The 18,417-nt window shown below is 47.1% G+C and overlaps 1 protein-coding gene across 8 annotated transcripts in view; it reads left to right on the forward strand.

The window, feature by feature from the left end:
- Positions 1 to 18,048, forward strand: part of ppp1r12a (protein phosphatase 1, regulatory subunit 12A) — a 74,369-nt gene extending 56,321 nt beyond the window's left edge. For 5 of the 8 annotated variants that reach the window (XM_062517547.1, XM_062517550.1, XM_062517552.1 and 2 more), the window contains 9 exons: positions 503 to 695; positions 3,430 to 3,551; positions 4,534 to 4,599; positions 7,922 to 7,938; positions 8,235 to 8,364; positions 8,808 to 8,912; positions 9,612 to 9,659; positions 11,401 to 11,451; positions 13,193 to 13,541. In XM_062517547.1, the coding sequence (XP_062373531.1) occupies positions 503 to 695; positions 3,430 to 3,551; positions 4,534 to 4,599; positions 7,922 to 7,938; positions 8,235 to 8,364; positions 8,808 to 8,912; positions 9,612 to 9,659; positions 11,401 to 11,451; positions 13,193 to 13,339 (879 nt within the window). In that variant the 3' untranslated portion in view covers positions 13,340 to 13,541. Of the gene's footprint in view, positions 1 to 502; positions 696 to 3,429; positions 3,552 to 4,533; positions 4,600 to 7,921; positions 7,939 to 8,234; positions 8,365 to 8,807; positions 8,913 to 9,611; positions 9,660 to 11,400; positions 11,452 to 13,192; positions 13,542 to 15,503 lie in introns of those variants that run through there. The other 3 variants (XM_062517549.1, XM_062517554.1, XM_062517555.1) reach the window with 1 other exon arrangement.
- Positions 18,049 to 18,417: the final 369 nt, after the last annotated feature.

The raw sequence follows: 18,417 nt of genomic DNA on the forward strand, positions 1-18,417 counted from the left end.
CCTCTCTCATTCTGTATGTATGTATCTCTCTCTCTCTCTATCTTTATCTTTTTATCTTTTTCTTTATCTCTTTCTCTTGCTCTCGCTCTCTCACACATGTCCACACACCCCTCTCTCATTCGATATCTCTCACACTTTTTTCTTTCTCTCTCTCTCTCACACACAAATACTCGCTCTTTCTGTCCTTTTCTCTCTCTCCCTTTCTCACTCTCACTCTCTCACTTATGCCCACGCACACCTCTCTCTCATTCTGTATCTCTCTCTCTCCCCCTCTCTCCTCCTCCCTCTCTCTCTCACTCACTTTCACTCTCTCTGACACATACCCACACACCCCTCTCTCTCTCTCTCTCTCTCTCTCTCTCTCTCTCTCTCTCTCCCCCCCCTCTCTCTCTCTTTCTTTCGTCTTTCTTTCTTTCTTTCTTTCTCTCTCTCCCCCTCTCTCTCTCTCTCCCTCTCTTTCTTTCTCTCTCTCTCTCTCTCTCTCTCTCTATCCCTCCATCAGACCTATCAGCGCTACCGGCCCGGCTCGTCCTCCTCTGCAGCCAGCACCACGTCCAGCACGGCGCCCACCACCACCACCACCACCTCCTCCTCCAGCAGCAGCTCGCTCTACTCCTCCAGCGCCCTCAACCGCCCCAACAGCCTCTCCGGCATCACCTCCACCTACAGCCGCTCCTCGCGCGACACCGAGAAAGGTGAGACGGAGAAACACACACGCGCACACACGCACAGACACACGCGCGCACAGACACACACGCACACACGCACACAGACACACAGACACACAGACACACAGACACACAGACACACAGACACACAGACACACAGACACACAGACACACAGACACACAGACACACAGACACACAGACACACAGACACACAGACACGCACACGCACACGCACACGCACACGCACACGCACACAGACAGACACACACACACACACACACACACACACACACACACACAGACACACACACAGACACACACACACACACACACAGGTTGACTTTATAGGCCGCGTCAAGTGTAGTGGTGTTCCCTCTATCCTTCCTTCCCTCCCTTAGCCTGGCAAGCCAAACTATACAGAAATGTATAGTCTGGAGTCGGACCATTCACAGAGGTGAAGCCTGTGGGTGGGATGAACTGGTGTCTTTCAAACTACTCTGCACGTAATAGGCCAGCACTTGTGACCAATCGTAGCCGGTCGGCAAAACGGCAAATACATCCTTCTTTAAAACGAATGGTGTGTGTATAGTTGTTCTAGGATGCAAGGAACGTACAGTCAAAACAAAGTCAAGTTGTTCCAAATCGACTTTATAGGCCGTGTCAAGTGTAGTGGTGTTCTCTCTATCCTTCCTTCCCTCCCTCACACACAGACACAAAGTTGTGTGGTGTGTGTATTCATGGGTTTCATCAGGTCCCTTTCCACAGGTGTATAAAATCAAGCACCTTGATTATCAATGCAGACTACATGGTGCTTGATTAGTACACCTGTGGAAAGGGACCTGATGAAACCCATGAATAGTGGTTCTAGGATGCAAGGAACGTACAGTCACACAGTCAAAACAATTTACGTCAAGTTGTTCCAAATCGACACCACCATGGCAGAAAACTGGATGCCTGATTGTCCCCTCATTCCCTTCTCTGGTCCTCTGGTCTCATTCGGTGCTGCTGGGTTGAGGAAGGTCAGTCAAGGTCGGGTGAGGTTGCTTTTGTTAAGCCCCAATCAGCCTGGTTTCTGCCCCCTGCTGGGGCAGAGGGACTCACACAAGCCCTTGAGTCAGGCATGAGTGGGTTCAGGCACAGAGCAGCCAATGGCCATTACACAGGCTTAGATGCATTACACACACAGCCACAGCCACAGCCACTGCTACAGCCACATAGACAAAGGCATGCAAGCGCTCTCTCACTCACTCACTCACACACACACACACACACACACACACACACACTCTCTCACATACACACGCGCACTCACACTCTAGTGTTCTCAGGCCATCAGTGCTGGCATTGCAAAATGTATTGCATACACTCGCAGATGATGCAGGCTTTGTTGCTCGCACACACACGCACACCCTCTTTCTCTTTGTCTCTCTCTTTCTCTCTCTCTCTTTCTCTCTCTCTCTTTCTCTCTCTCTCTCCCTCTCTTTCTCTCTCTCTCTCCCTATCTCCCTCTCTCTCTGTCTGTGTCTGGATTTCTCAGAGCTTCAGTGCTGGAGTTGCACAGGTCAAAATGTATTGTATACACACAGTCATGGTTAGACAATAGCTCAAGCACACACTCACACTCAGACCAGTAGTGCTGACCGTGACATTGTCCAGATCTAAATGCATTAAACAGACACACACACACACACACACACACACACACACACACACACACACACACACACACACACACACACACACACCCACACCATCCTGCACTTATGGAGCTAGCAATTCCCAGATCTATTACACATACACTTACTCACTTACACATACTACTTACTGACACACACACACACACACACACACACACCCTTGCCTTGCTACCGGACCTGAGCGTGCAGGCGCAGCGAGTCGAGGGGGCCGTGCGAGTGCAGACACACTAAGCTGAATTCCACCCCAGCCTAAGTCTGCCCGGCTCGGGATTCACACGGGATCCGCTGCGCCCGAAAGCTTATTAATGCACAGCAACCAGAGAGAACGGTGGATTTCACTGCTTTAAATGGAATATTTACAATGGAGAGACCCCCCTCCCTCCGTCCCCCTCGGTCCCCCCCCCCACTCCACCCCCTCGACGTTTTGCCCTCTGGTAGAATAAACCCATAAAATATCAGGAGAAGAATAGAAAGGCTTCATTCTTCATGGGCGAGCGGAGGCCACAGTGCGAGCTTTGTTTCCCCCGTTGCGAGCGATCGCTCTGTTTGCGCTGAGGGCCCGTCCAGCCAGCCGGGGTGCGCTCGGTGCATTAAAGCAGCGATTGTGTTTAATAAACAATGTCGTTATTTGATGTCCAGGAGAGATTCAGTTGTCTGACCCAGATGAACTTGACCGCATATGGCCAGCAGATGAATGGAAGCTTTTCATGCGTTGGATCATGAGGGCCAGAAATTTTGACATCGTTCGGTGGATGTAGATCCAAAACTGGTGCCTGTGTCGGAGAGGGAAATTGATGCAGATATTGTGTGCAGCCAGAGGGTGTATATCTTTCAAAGCCCATTGCATTTAATGATCCATGGATAGAAAACATCTCTGCAAGTCATTGATGTTTACTTGGCCTCTCTTGTATATTGTGTCTTTGATATGACTGTGGATCTGATGGGAGTCTCTCCATTCTCTTCCTCTCCTTTTTTCTCTTCTTTTCCACTCCTGTCTTTTTTTTATTTTCTCTCTTCCTTTCCTTTCCTGTCTTTTTTTTTTTGTCCTCTTTCTCTCTTCCAGAGTCGGATAAGAAGGAGGAGGAGAAGGAGGGTGAGGACAAGTCCCAGCCCCGCTCCATACGAGAGCGCCGACGCCCCCGAGAGAAGAGGCGCTCCACCGGGGTCCCCTTCTGGACTGCGGATGTAAGAACACACACACACACACACACATGCACACACACACACACACACACACACACACACACACACACGCGCACATGCGCACACACACACACACACACACACACACACACAGGCACATGCACACACATTTGAATGCCCTTATTTTTGTTCACTTTTTATAGTAGATTTCATTGAACACAAACAATCTTAGATACACACACACACACACACACACACACTTTAATGCCTTTATTTGTGTTCACGTTTTACAATAGATCTCATTGAACACAATCAATCTTAGACACACACACAAACACACACACACACACACAGAGATATGTACATTTATGTGGTGCACCATGTACATGGATGTTCTTGTACACATATCAGCAGCTGATGTGCCAGTCTTCATTCCTGTGTTAGGGCTACTAGGCAAGGCTTCCCTCATTTCATAAAGCACACATGCACAAACAAAAACACACACACACAATCTCACACACACACACACACACACACACTGAGTCATCTAGACACACACACACACACACACACACACACACACACACACACACAGTCAGTCATCTGTAAGCACACTTGTGTACACACACACACACACACACACAGTAATATCATATCATACTGCTCCAAATGAGTGTAATGGAAGATTGGACAGAGATACCCAGCTGTTTTATTAGGCCCTTACTGGTTCGGTTGTTCCCTGCCGAGAGAAAGAAAGAGCGAGAGAGTGAGAGAGAGCACGGTCTTTGGTGTGGGACGAGGCAGGGTTTTTATTGCATTACTCTCCATGGCTCTACATCAAATGAAAGCAGCACGCACAGCTAAAGAGCCCAGATTTGCAATTGATTTAACCGTCTCCTCAGTGCTTTACTTGAGTGTAAAAGGTGACCCCCCCCTCCTCCTCCTCCTCCCTGTCTTTCTTTCACTCTCTCTTTCTCTTTCTCCTCCTCCACTCCCTCCCTCTCTGTCTCCATCTCTCCCACAGAGCGACGAGAATGATCCAGATCAACAGTCCGACTCCGAAGAGGGCAGCACTAAAGGCGAACCACAGGTAACCCTCTTTTGTCACCTGTCTGTAGCCTTTGTGGTGACCCTACAGTCACCTCACTGTGTACTCCTAGCCCTGTCTAGTGCTGTGTGGGGGATATTCTTAGACCTGGCTGACTCTCAGCTGGCCTGGGCTACTGGCCGACCTGTTGAGGCGAACTGTGGAAAAACAAAAGTGGTGGAAATGGTCCATCTCACCTTCTTTAGTCAAGGACCCATGCTCATAGTTGTCCTATTTTGGAGCTTCTGTGTGGAGAGAAGACTTTTTCCACACACACAAAAAGAGGGAGAGCGAGACTGCAAGAGAAAACACACACACACACACACACACACACACACACACACACACACACACACACATACACACACACACACACACACACTCTCACTTTTGCTCCTGGCATTTCTGCTGACTTTGGACCTGCACTAGTTGTTTTTCCCCTTATCCACCTTCCTGTAATTGTTCCGTTGCCAGGGTGATTTCTGCAAAGCCCAAAGCCGTCTCAGGCACAGTTCAGTACGCAAGTGAATGGAAGGCCCTGTAGGAGAATGCACATGTTTACGCCCGTAATTGCCCGTCCGCAAATCCACCAGTGCTACTGTTCATGTGCCCTTGTTGAGACAATGCCTCTACTGTAGTAGACTACAATTCGCTTTCATTGATCTCAAACAACGATAATCTGGTTTTATTTTTGTTTTCGGTTGTTTCTTTTTCAGTGTTCAAGTCGAGTCTGTGTCCTCTGTTAGCACAGAGTCAGCTCTGTCAATTCTTTATTTATTCCACACGGTTGTTGAACTCTACATTTTCAACACTTCATACTCCTATAAAAGATGTGTAGCTCACACACGTACACACACCCACACCCACACACTTTGCAATGACAAGCAGTGACTGACACGTTTACTGCCTGCGATAAGCGTTTGCTTATTATATTAAATGTCAAACTAGAGCCGATTTGGCCGTTGGTCTGGGCTGCTAACTGAGGAAGGGAGTGGCCTGACCGAGGGCAGTGTGGAAGCTCTCCTGGAGCCCGATCAGAGCAGCAGGGAGAGCTGCTTTGTAGTTGGGGTGGGGTGCAATCATGGAGAGGAAATGGAGGGCCATTAGCTCCACAGATGGAGAAAGGGAGGGAGAGAGAGAGAGAGGAAGAGAGAGAGAGAGAGGGAAAGGGAGAGAGAGAGGGAGAGAGAGAGAGAGGGAGGGAGAGAGAGAGAGGGAGGGAGAGAGAGAGGGAGAGAGAGAGGGAGAGAGAGAGGGAGAGAGAGAGGGAGAGAGAGAGGGAGAGAGAGAGGGAGAGAGAGAGAGAGGGAGAGAGAGAGCAAGAGAGAGGGAGGGGGGGAGGGAGGGAACTTGAGAGTTAGAGAGTATCATTGACCCAGCTTGTTTGTAACTCGTGGTCGATGTTGGAGGGAAGGGTGTATAAAAAGGATGCTTTACACACAAAGTTTCACATAGGTTTCCCCTGCTTCAATGTGGGACATCTGTTAGAAATGTGTGTCAGACCTCTGTTCTTAGTGCCAGGGTTTTACAACGAGGATCTGATATCATAAACAGAGGCTCAATGGCTATGTCAAAAGCAAAAACAACCATTTCCTGGCTTCTCTTAGAAGTCAGAACAACTGTATGATTTTGGTCGTTCAGATTTTCCTTTTTTTCCCCCCTCTTATGGCACATCATACACACAACAACTTAGACAATTTGCTAAGAGAATAGCAGTCTTTGATTCTGAGGGCACGTAATGTGGGAAGAGTCCTTAGAGTGTGTGTAGCTGTCCTTCCTACCTGCCATTCCCACACACGCTTTTGGCTTTTGGGTGAAATGTAATGTTTCAGTAGAGAAAGTACTACTGAGACATTGAACTGTTGGACATGCACATTCTAAAATGTAGAGAAGGTCGCATGAAGTTCACCTGTAAAGGTTATGGTGGATTTTAGGTTTATCCTGAGATGTCACCCGAAAGTTGAAGTTTTTATGAGTAGTGTATGTTCTGCGTTGTTTGCCTTTGACGCTTTCAAAAAGAAAAACAAACAATGCTTGAGCATTCTATGTTGTTGCCAAGCTACTTCCGTTGCATTACATAATGGAATGTTAAAACGTAAACCTTGTGGGAACTACGATACTGATAATGGAACTCTCTTGAAACGGTCTACAGCCTTTGTCAATTAAATATCACCCACTTCTTCCCCTGAAAGCGCTTTCTGCGCTCCTGTCCGCAGGCGGATGTGCTGACACACAGCCCAGTGTCGGTTCTACGCTTCCTGGCAATCAAGTGCTGGCCGGCTGCATACACACACACACACACGCACGTCCATAGTCCTCCGGGAAGAGCCTTCTCCTCAACACCACGCCTGACTTCCTGTAAGCCTGTCCCCCTGGGCGAGCCCTCCCCCCCTCCCACCTTTAGCGTCCATCTCTGCTGCACTAGCTGCTCCGGAAAGGCTCAGAGGTGCCGCAGTTTCCATCTCGAAACTGTCATTCCGCATAGTGGGGGATGAAACTGAGTGGCAGCGGCAGCGCAGTCATCAGCACTTCCTCTGCTCTTTTGCCCCCACTGCCGGACCTCTGGCGGAGGATGAAAGGCCTTGGCTGAGGCCAAGCGCAGTGGGCAGTGGCCAAGGCTTTAGCAGGCTTGGCAGCTTCTTCACATCTCAAGTGGACAAGCTGAAGTAGGGTCAGGAGGGGGCAGTGGTATGAGAGTGACAGATTTAGATGCATGTTTCCTGCGCGCCTCATGAAGATGATGGAATAGGCCGAAATATGACATTCATTTTTCAACACACCACACACACAGACAAGCACATGCACACGCACATTCTCTCTCTCACACACACACACACACACACACGCCTTCCCTGTGCGGCTCTCTGTTGTGGACAGCATGGTGCCTGCCAAACGAAGTTCAAATTAAATATCCACACAGCCTCTTTGAGAGGAAGGACACCCCCCCCCCCCCCCCCTCCCTGGTCTCTGGAGAGAGGGAGAGCGCTGAGGGCCCCTGCCAAGGCAGCGTGTCTCCTTGCACTACACGTCTCCGCTCTCTCCAACTGATGCCTCTCGACATTAGCGTCTGCTTTGCGGTGATGCGGCCGTAACTCGGCACGACGAGAGAAGAACATGAAGGAGAAGAGAGGGAGAGCGAGAGTTGGGGTTGGAGGGGACGTGCTCCACACTAATTGATTAATCTGCATTCCAGACGCACTCGCTGTCTAGACAGTGGGAAAACAAAGTCGTTCTGAAAATGTCATGCAGAGTTGTGTTCTCAGCAGCAGGTAAAGGCATTACTGATAATTCCTCTCTTCTGTTTCTCTCTCCCTTTCTCTTTCAGAGCGACCGGCTGTCCAGGTACGTGGTAGTTATTTCTCTCTCCTCCCTCCCTATCTCTTTTTTTCTCTCTCTACTACTTCTTTCTACCTGTCACTGCCTCTTTCTCTCTGTCTGCTCCTCACACAAACACTGTGCTCGGTGTGGTCACTTTATTTACCAACGCCGTCACGCCGGACATCACACACCATGCCACTCTCTCTTCCAACTCCACCTTCAGTCTATCTATCCCGCTGCGATATTTGTTTTGGTGTATTGGGCCGATAACGATGTGACGCCCGCTGACCGTTGCTCTCCTCCCCACGGCTCTGCCCCAGGAACGACTCGGGCCTGACTAGCACTTCCTCCGGCGACCGCTACGAGCACCTGACGAGCCGTGGCTACGGCGAAGGGCGGCGGCCGTACAGTAGCCGGCTGGAGAGAGACGACAGCACTGATTATAAGAAGGTAACGACGCCGGAGCAGACGCCACGCCGAATGGCATCACTGTTTTCTGAATTGGCTTGTAGCATGTACTCTATTTTCTTCTCCATTCTTTCTCAACTGCAATTGTTTTCTAATGCATTATGCATTCAATATTTTGGTCATTTATACATAATACTGGAACAATTAGGAACAATTATATTATAATAATATGTTAATATGATAGATCATTTTGTGTGTGTGAATGCATATTGAGAAGGCTGAAAGAAAAGTGACTGCGTACTGCCTTCGCCTTCGCTTTTCCTATTTGCTCATCTATCTGCAAAATGCTCAGTTGTAGCATTGTAGGTGACCAGTGATGTATTGGACCCTAGACCTTGAAACATAAAAAGCCAGAGACACTGTTCATAAAGAGTAAGACTCCTAATCCTCCCTCCTTTTTCTGTTTCCTGTTCCCTCGTCCCCAGCTTTACGAGCAGATCCTAGCAGAAAACGAGAAGCTGAAGGCGCAGTTACGCGACACGGACCTGGAGCTGGCCGACCTGAAGCTCCAGCTGGAGAAGGCCACACAGGTCAGACGCGACTCCTGCAGCAGCAGAAGCAGCAGCAGCAGGGCAGAGGGAACTTTCCTCCGCTACTGCGTCCAGCCCAGTCCAGCTTAGACGGACGCTGCTCTCAGAGAGACGGCTGAGTTGATGATGTGCTCTGTGCAGTGTTGAGTTCAGTACTGTACTGGAGTGAGTTTCGTTCCCCCCCCCAAAAAAAAATATGTCTTTGGACATCTATGAAAAAAAAACTCCTTGTCGTTGGACAACAACGACAGTTAAATTATGGGAGAGACTCATCATCTTGATCACTCTCTCAATCTCATGATGGTTGCTCGACCACTAACCTGTGTGGAAACGCAGTCCTGTACTGTACTGACCGAGACTAAGGCTAATCTAATGACTTTTGTATGAAGAAAAGACTTTGCATGTTTGTGCTGTCACATGACACTGTGATGCTAGGTGAGCTGTGTACCGTTAATTCTCTGGATTCGTTCAGTGCTAGACAGGAAATGCGCTGTCATCTCTCTCTGTCTGGACTATTTACCCCCCCCCCCCCCCCCCCCCCCACTGTGTTCCACCCAGACATCCAGCAGCCATGAGTCTTAACTCCAGTCTGGTGATTGTGATTTGTCGTGCCGTATGTGTGTGTTGTAGAAAAGCGGCTTATGTTGTAGTAAAGCGCTGCAAATGTCACTCCGGTCACGGTTCTTGTTTGTGTTGCAGAGGCAGGAACGCTTCGCTGATCGCTCGCAGCTGGAGATGGAGAAAAGGGTAAAGATGATTTATTTTTTATTTTCTTATCGCATCTCTGCAGCACTGTTAGACCGAACATGCCCAGTGCTTCTTCCAACTCCACTTCACATTTTTTAACAAATTCATAACAGTTCCTCGAGTTCATAAAGTTCCTTGAGACTTTACTCACATTAATAAATCTTTATCCATTTCAAATAAACATAGTTCACATGTTAAATGATTCTGTCACTACTAAAAGCTTAAAGTTTTACTGTGTGCCGTATAAACAGACAACGATCATCTCCTTTTTGTTATGTGTCAAAAGTTAAAGCTAAATGATAATCCACTGCCAACTGGTTTATGTCTGAAGGGTTCAAGCAGGCCTCAGTATCAGCTGGGTGGTATGGTTCTTTTTAAGCCAAGTTCCCTACAGCTCATTTGGCTATGCTACTCCTGGCTGTTCACATATGCCCATCTAGCTGATGAGGGCGGTGTGGGAGGTCCACTCCACCCACCCCTCTCTCCTGTTCAAGCCAATCACAAGCTCCCTTCTGTACACCTGTGTGTGTGTTTGTGTGTGTCTTAGAGCTCGTAGGCAACGTGTGGTTCACCTTTGTTGAGTGTTGGTCTATGTTACCTACGACCTGGTTTGTGTCTGTGTGTGTGTGTGTGTGTTTGCGAATGAGATGGGAGAGAATGCATCTGGATCATTTTAATTCTAAAGAAAGAACATGGAAATGTTTTTTTAGTCTTTTTTTGCATGTGCTGTTTGGACATCAACAACCACACCTGTAATGTTTTTGAGTCACGGTTGTTGCACCGCCACCTTCAACTCCCCAGGGGCGTAACCGCTCTCTCGCTCTCTGCTAATTTAGACCCAATTTCCACCCCCTCATCCAGGTCATCCATTTTGAGGCTGTGAAAAAAAAAGCAGTCTCCCTCTAATAAGAAGTTCCTGCCACAGTCTCACCTAGACACCTCCCAGGGCCATATTCATCATATTCACATTCATGCCCTCACATAACCGGTCTGCCTGTGCAAACATGGGCCTCCTGGACCAACCAACGCAGCCATGCATTGCCCCCCCCCCCCCCCCCCCCCCATCCCCCTCCAGCCATGCATGACTGAGACTCTTTGGTTGACCCCTCCTGTCCGCCATACCTCATTCCATATACATTCCATAGTGTACACTCCTCCAGGGGAGATGTGTACCTACCCAGAAATAACTTGCCGACTGAATAACTAGGCTACTCCCCCATTTCACAGCGACTCCCCCCTCAGGTTTTGTCCTCCATGCTTCACCACCTTGCTTGTGTTTTTGAGCTTCCACACCTCTCTCTCTTTCTCTCACTCTCTCTCTCTTTTTTTCCTGCTCATCCACCTTTACGTTTATCTACTCATTACATGTCACAAACTGCATCCATCCATCCATCCAGACAGCCATGACCCCTAACCTCTACCTAACTGTACACATCAATTGGTCTGTGCTGACACCCTCCAAATAGGAATCTCCATTCATGTACGGGATGGGCATTGCCTTGGGGTCAGAACTCACATCAGCTCCCGCAGGGGAGTTTAGTAGAGGCTGTGGATGCAGTCTGTGTGAATACTCTCTCTGTGTTTGTGTGTGTGTGTGTGTGTGTGTGTGTGTGTGTGTGTGTGTATGCAGTGTGTGTGCGTGCTGGGCGATGTCTCACTGTGCTTTTTGTGTGTGTATGTGTGTGGACGTGTGCATGACCAGTGTCAAGTAAACACTCTTTATGTGTCTCCACCCCTGTAGGAAAGAAGGGCTCTAGAAAGGAAGATTTCTGAGATGGAGGAGGAACTCAAGGTAACGCTTACAACGATGGCATAACACATCACAAGTCATGAATCTTATGTTTACTGCAGCTATTGTGTAGACGTGAATCATGTTTATCTACCTGTGACACATTGCATTAATGTAATGACGTAAAGATTAGTCGTAGGCCTAAATTAAATGATGTTTGATTAGTAATTGGTTGATGATTATGGGAAACGGCTGGATCTTTTGTTTCTCAGTAACTCAAATATTGAAAAGAGCTGTTTCATCTAATGGCGCTGTATGATCGGACTCTTTAATGTGTATGATGTATGCTGGGGGGGGACTGAAGAGTCTGTTTGTGTTACTTACCATTGATTGCTACAAACAAATAATCTCAAAGTGTTAATGGGTGATAGGCTAAAGACTCTGGGAAGTGATTCATTTTAGTGACCTCAGCAACATCTGAACCGGAGGAATAATTTGCTGAAAGTTTTTATCGCTTTGATGCAACTCTGTGTTGTTGAAAATGACGGCGTAAGCCTTGTTGTGACAGCAGTGAATCCTGTGTGTGTTTGTTTGAGTGTGTGTGCGTGCGTGCATAAGTATGCGTGAGCGTGTGGGTATATATCAGTTTGATGCTTTGAGATCGTAGCGTTCAACACCCCGCAGCACAGTCTGCCTGTGTACTGCAGCGAGTCTTATTGTTTTGAAAATGACTGGTTGCATTCTCAAGTCCCACGACACTTATCTGCCTCGACGGTGCTTGTTAGCTTCTCAAAAGCAGTGTCAGATTGAATGTTCTGTCTCAGGAAACACAAAACAAAATCCATTATGTCTGAATCAGCAAGTGCCGCTCATTTCCAGGAGCTGTTGTTCGATAGCTCGCTCCATCTGCGGAGTCCTGCTTTTGCTGAGCAATTCTGCGATGCCATCTCCGCTCTTTCACGTCACTGCTTTACATCGATTGCGAGATAGCACTGATGGTAGTGTTCGACTTCGAGCCATTTTCACTGTTATGCAAGCCTGTCCTCATTTTTGTAACAATCTCCCTTTTCCTGTTTTGTCTTCCTGGTTTTGTTTTTCTGTTTTCTTTGTCTCCCTGATGCTTTTTCCTGTTCCTGATTTTGTTTTGTTTCTTTTGTTTTTGTTCTTTAACAACTTTATTTTTCTCTCTCCATCTTGTCTGAACATTGTTTTGTGTTCTCCACTCTCTCTTGACTTGCCTGCATCTTTCTCTGAATTCTCTCTTCTACACTAAATCTTTTCTGTCACCCTATCTCCTGACATACATCTCTCCCTCTCTTTTCCTGTTTACTCTCTCATCTTTTTCTTCCTCCATTCTCCCTTAACCTCTCTCCATCCACCCCTCACCCCATCTATCCCTTTCCTTTTTCCTCCTTTTCTTCTCTTCCTCCTCCTTCTCATCTTTTTCTTAATCCATTCTCCCTTAACCTCTCTCCATCCATCCCTCACCTCATCTATCCCTTTCCTTTTTCCTCCTTTTCTTCTCTTCCTCCTCCTCCTCCTCCTCCTTCTCATCTTTTTCGTAATCCATTCTCCCTTAACCTCTCTCCATCCATCCCTCACCTCATCTATCCCTTTCCTTTTTCCTCCTTTTCTTCTCTTCCTCCTCCTCCTCCTCCTCCTCCTTCTCCTTCTCATCTTTTTCTTAATCCATTCTCCCTTTACCTCTCTCCATCCACCCCTCACCCCATCCCTTTCTTTTTTCCTCCTTTTCTCCTCCTCCTCCTCCTCTTCCTCTCTCTCCTGTGTTGTGGTTTTCCTGCAGAACCTCCACCAGGTAAAGCAGGTTCAGGCGTTGAGGCAGCATAACGAGAGGCTGCAGGCGGAGAACCGCGCCCTGGCGCGCGTGGTGGCCAAGCTGTCCGCCGCCACCACCTCCTGTAGCTCCTCGCTGCCCGCAGTGGACCTGTAGGCTCTCCGCCACGCGCCCAGCCAAAACTACCCACCCACCCTCACCCTACGCCATGCCACCTCCCTTTGGCCCCCCCAAACAACAACAACATCAGCAGCAGCAACAACAACAGCCACCTCCTCTACCTGTCCTCATTCGCCACCCACTTTGTCCATCACTCCCTTCTTTGTCATGCTCCATTCGTGCTCCGCCCCACACCCCTAGACAGGCAGGTGCACCCCCTTTCCTCCCTCCTCTGCCTCTGAGCTACCCCCCTACCTTTACCCCTGACTACCACCTCCCCCCAAAAAAAAATATGTTCCCTTCTACCACACAAGAGCGTTGGCTGAGGGAACCTCCCTACCCAATTAGGTGTGTGGTCATTACTTAAAAAACAACAACAACAAAAAATATCTACAGCATAGATAATGCTTGTGTATGGTTTTGTTGAATCAGATAGATTTAATAGGTTAAGCATCTATGGGCCACATTGGTGATCAATTGTCACTGACAATAGCAAATCCCAATACAGCAACAACAACAAAAAGTTTTAATTTTTTTCAGTAATGAATCACACGTGTGCAAGTGTTTCCCCCCCCCCCCCATTAGTTTTATTGCCCCCTCTTCCCCCTCCCCTCCTCTGGCGTGGTGTTCTGAAGCCCCTCCGACTGGTTGCAGTTGCATTGGTTTGGCTTCTTTTGGCTTCTTTGCATGATGTGGCTTTTTGTGGTGTTTGAACCCACAGATGAAGTTTTACGTTCTTTGCCTCTTCCCTCCCCCACACATACACACACACACTTTTAATTGTACGTTCGGGTCTCATAAAGAGTCCGTCTCCCAGACCCCTATCTCTCTACCCTGTTGTGTTAACTGAAGCCCGGCCTGTGTGTTACTGCCTGTGGCGAAAGTCTGTTGCATGGCTTGGAGACACAAATGCATCATGACTATGTTGTACGACGTGCGACATCCCCAAGGACGCCAAAGGAATGTAATTAACACCCATTGATGGCTTGGAAGTGAAATTTGATGGTTTGGAAGTGAAATATGACCTCGGCGTGCCAAAATTCCTCAGCAGAGCTTGTCATAGAAAGATTCCATTAAACAGCTAAAGGAAGCACTGTCGCCAGCCAACCCCTGTCCTCAGCGCACAGGGAAACACATTTTTTATGAACTCTCCTTTTATTGTTTTCCCCGAGTCAATAACACAACTGCAGACACAATAAACTCACAATCTGGTAAGCAGTCGGGCGATCTGTTCCTCTGGTTAATTGAAGATAATTACGAAGAATGGCACAGAATATGAGGACCGATTTTCAGACCGTTTTAGTTTATTACGGAATGTTTCCGAGATTCTGCACAATTGAGTTTTACTGGTCGGATTCACATCATTACATCTTAACGGAAAAGAGGTTTGGAGGCTCTAATCTGATATTTGGTGCCTTCCAGGTAAACACTCATAGAATCTATTCCCAAGAGCCCATTTGCAGTTCCTTGTATTGGACTGGACTGATACAGGTGAATAGTGTAATAAGGCCAGTGCTTTTGTTGTGATTTTTTTCGCAGCATTCGGCGAACGGCCACTCTTCTTTCCGAATGCTATCAGTCCCCGCATTGCAGTTACAGATAGTGACCGAAGTGGCATTTGACTCAAGCTTTATTCCCTCCCCCCGTTCTCGTTCTTTTCAATCTGGTTCGTTTTATGCTTGCAGACGGTTTCTCTTGACAGACAAAAGAAGCCCTGTTTGTTTCGCAGGAGTTTGTCCCATGTCGTGACTTTTCAGCTCTCTCCTCTCTCTGTCTCTCTCTGTCTCTCTCTCTCTTTCTGTCTCTCTCTGGCTCCCTCTCTCTCTGGCTCTGTGTATGCATGGCTGTTTGGCGGCGTTTTTGATTTTTCTTTCATTTCCCTCCTGTTTTTGTTTTGTGTTTTTTTGGACTGCAGTGTATGCTCTCTCTTTCTGTCTCTCTCGTGCGCTTGCCGCACACCACTTGGCGTGTGTTGAGAGAGAAAGAGAGACCCGTTACAAAGGACAAGCCCGGCGTTGTGGGTTTCTGTCAGTCGACAACACAGGCCGTGCAATTAACCTGCACCAGCGCTGGGTTTTTAATTGGCTCTTCCTCCTAACCATGGTATCAAGACAATGTACTAACAGTACGTTTTCTCCCCCCTCCCTGTTTTGTGTTTCAGATGCTACCAGACTTGAAAGCAGATAACCAGAGACTAAAGGACGAAAATGGAGCCCTGATTCGAGTCATTAGCAAGCTTTCCAAATAGAACAGAACCTTACCCCCCCAACCCCCCCACCCCACCCCGCATTCACCCGCTGCCCCCCCTCTCTCGGTGTCTGTGACCCTCCCTCACCACCCCAATACCCCCCCCCCCCACCCCCTAAAATCCCAACCCATGGCAGCAAACTAATGGTATTGCACATTTAGATATTAATTGCAAACAGACATGAGTGACAAGAAAAGCTCCTTCTCTCCTGATCAGTCTTTTCTCTGTTTTTTTTACACCATTTTATTTTCTATTTTTTTTCTCTCTCTCTTTCTCTCCTTTGTTTTGTATCCTCCTTGCCCCCCCCCCCCCCCTCACTCCTACACTGCAACACTCACCCCCCCACCCCCCCCTCACACGTTCCCCGTTAGAATGTTCATATAGAATTATTATGTTTCTTTTACACCGCTGCCTCTAGACAGGACCACTGAGTTTACAGCAAGCGACAGCGGTGCGAACAGCATTGAGAAGATTTAAAAAAAAAAAAAAAAAAGATAAGCAGATGAAATCCTAGTGGGCAGGGAACGCCTCGAAAACTATTTAACCAATAAGCCTTAGTTGTATATAAATGAAAGAAGGAAGACAATGAGAAACACTTTGCTTTGATCTCTTGGGATGTCACAGAAGAACAGTTATATTCACCACCTATTATTTTTTTTTTTATTTGTGCCACAGAATGTTTTTCTTTCTTTCTTCCTTTCATTTATCCCCCCCTCCGCCCCCCACCCAAAATGTCCCCCTCTTTCCTGCGTCTACCATCCCCTCCCCTCCATACCGATGTCTGTTATAAAGGGGGGTTCAGGCATGGTCCGGGTCTCCCTTGTAAGCCCTCTGTGTGTGTTAGGAGTTTTAGCCATTTGCCGATCTCCCTCAAGCCCTGTGTGTGTGTGTGTGTGTGTGTTCTCGTGTGTGAGCGTGTGTGCGTGTGTGTGCGTGTGTGCGTGTGTGTGCGTGTGTGTGCGTGTGTGTGCGTGTGTGCGTGCGTGTGTGCGTGCGTGTGTGTTCTACACATGTCACCTGCCCCAACCCCTCCCCTGCCCAAAGTGCCACACTTGTCCTCACGCCTCCCCAAAGGCCTGGAGGCTCTGACCTTCCAACATTCCCCCTCTGTGCTTCTGTACACAAACACGCGCACACACACACACACACACACACACACACACACACACACACACACACACACACATACATACATGTGTATACACACACACGCATGCACACACACACGTCTCTCCACATGCCTCCGGATGAACCTATGTTGGCATGTTCCTCTAGGAGGGCCAACAGAATTTCTCGCTTTACTGGAACAGGTGGACCTGGTGGAATTTAAGCTTTCACTGTATGTGCAATATGCATTTCTTTCATATAAAAAATGCTTTAATGACGAGTCCCATCACTATTAAAGGGTTTTCTCCCCCCATCGTCCCCTACCTCCATCGCTTGCTCCCACCTCTCCTCCCTCTCTTTTCCTTCTCTCCAATTTTTTTTCTCTCTCTTTTTTTTAAGTTTGTAGTGTAGTCGTTGGTTTATATTCTTAAATCCTCACTATGTTTTTAGCAGGTACTGAGTGAAACTGTATATACCTGTATGTATCGTTTGAGACCAACACATGGCATGCGTTTATGGTTCCCGTCTGTTACTTATTAAAAATATACAAATTCCAGAGGACAAAAAAGTGTGTTTTAAACTTTTTCTTCTTCTTCCTTACTTTCTTCTTTTCCTTTCTTCCTTCATCATCTTTTATAGCCTAAAGACATTGAATTACAGTAGAGCTACTCCCTTCTCCGAGGGCTTCAGCTACAGTGTTCAGTGCATCCTCTTTTTTTTGTTTTCAGTTTTTAAAGTGTTCCACAAACATTGCTGAGATGAGAATAATAATAATAATAATAATATAATTGCTTCACTACATTTCACACATTTGTATTTAGTCTCCTTGAAAGAGTGTTCGTTTTTTCCCCCATTTGTTTTTTTTGTTTGTTTTTTTAACCTGTAGTATTAGCAGAGAGGTTTTTTTTTCTCCCCCCCAACTCGAAACGAAACCGATAAAATCCCTATGTTATCGCTAACCCCAGTCCTGTTTCACAGATGTCTACATGCACTGTCAATGCCATGTGAGGAGTCTTGTCCGGTTCGTAGCGAACTTTGCCACCTTGTCAAATTCAAGTCCATGCAATGGTAAACATGTTTTTACGCTTTTTTCAGTGGCCTTTTAAGATAAAAGAGAAAAAAAATAACAATACTGTAGTGCAGAACACAAAAAAGTCGCTGTAGTTGGACTGTCAGCTGTCTCCTCATTGGTTTAGATTTTTTTTTTCTTGTTTTGGTTATTGTTTTCATCCCCTTTTTAAACATCCCATTTATCTTGTAAAATAGGCGTGTGGCTTCATACATGCAAGCTGTTGCTGTGACTACCAACCACTGAAGAGTTCAATAAAAATAAACTTGTACATTGTAAACATTCTGTGTCCTTTTTCTTTTAAACCTTTATATTACTATTATCCTCTTTTTAAAGTTGTTTGTGATTTATCCCAATATCGGAAACACTTGAACACCTCTTGAATAAGTTGAGAGCTCTTTTAGCGGTCCTGAGGAGAAAGCAACATGTAACTCCAGCTATTTGCCACTAGATGGTGCTTTTTTGTCCATTCATTCAACCTCTCCACTCACTCAGTTTTGATCAGCAGAAAATAGTCTTAACAATTTGATTACAATGAAAGCCATGGGAGGGAAGAAAATAGGTGTGCAGTGCAGGTGTTCACAATTTAGTCAGGCTTTTCTTCCTTAGTTATGCTGCCACTGTAATAAGTTCCCCCCAGAGTAATGATTC

Source organism: Sardina pilchardus, chromosome 17 (genome assembly GCF_963854185.1).
Source record: "Sardina pilchardus chromosome 17, fSarPil1.1, whole genome shotgun sequence".
NCBI classification, from domain to species: Eukaryota; Metazoa; Chordata; class Actinopteri; order Clupeiformes; family Clupeidae; genus Sardina; species Sardina pilchardus.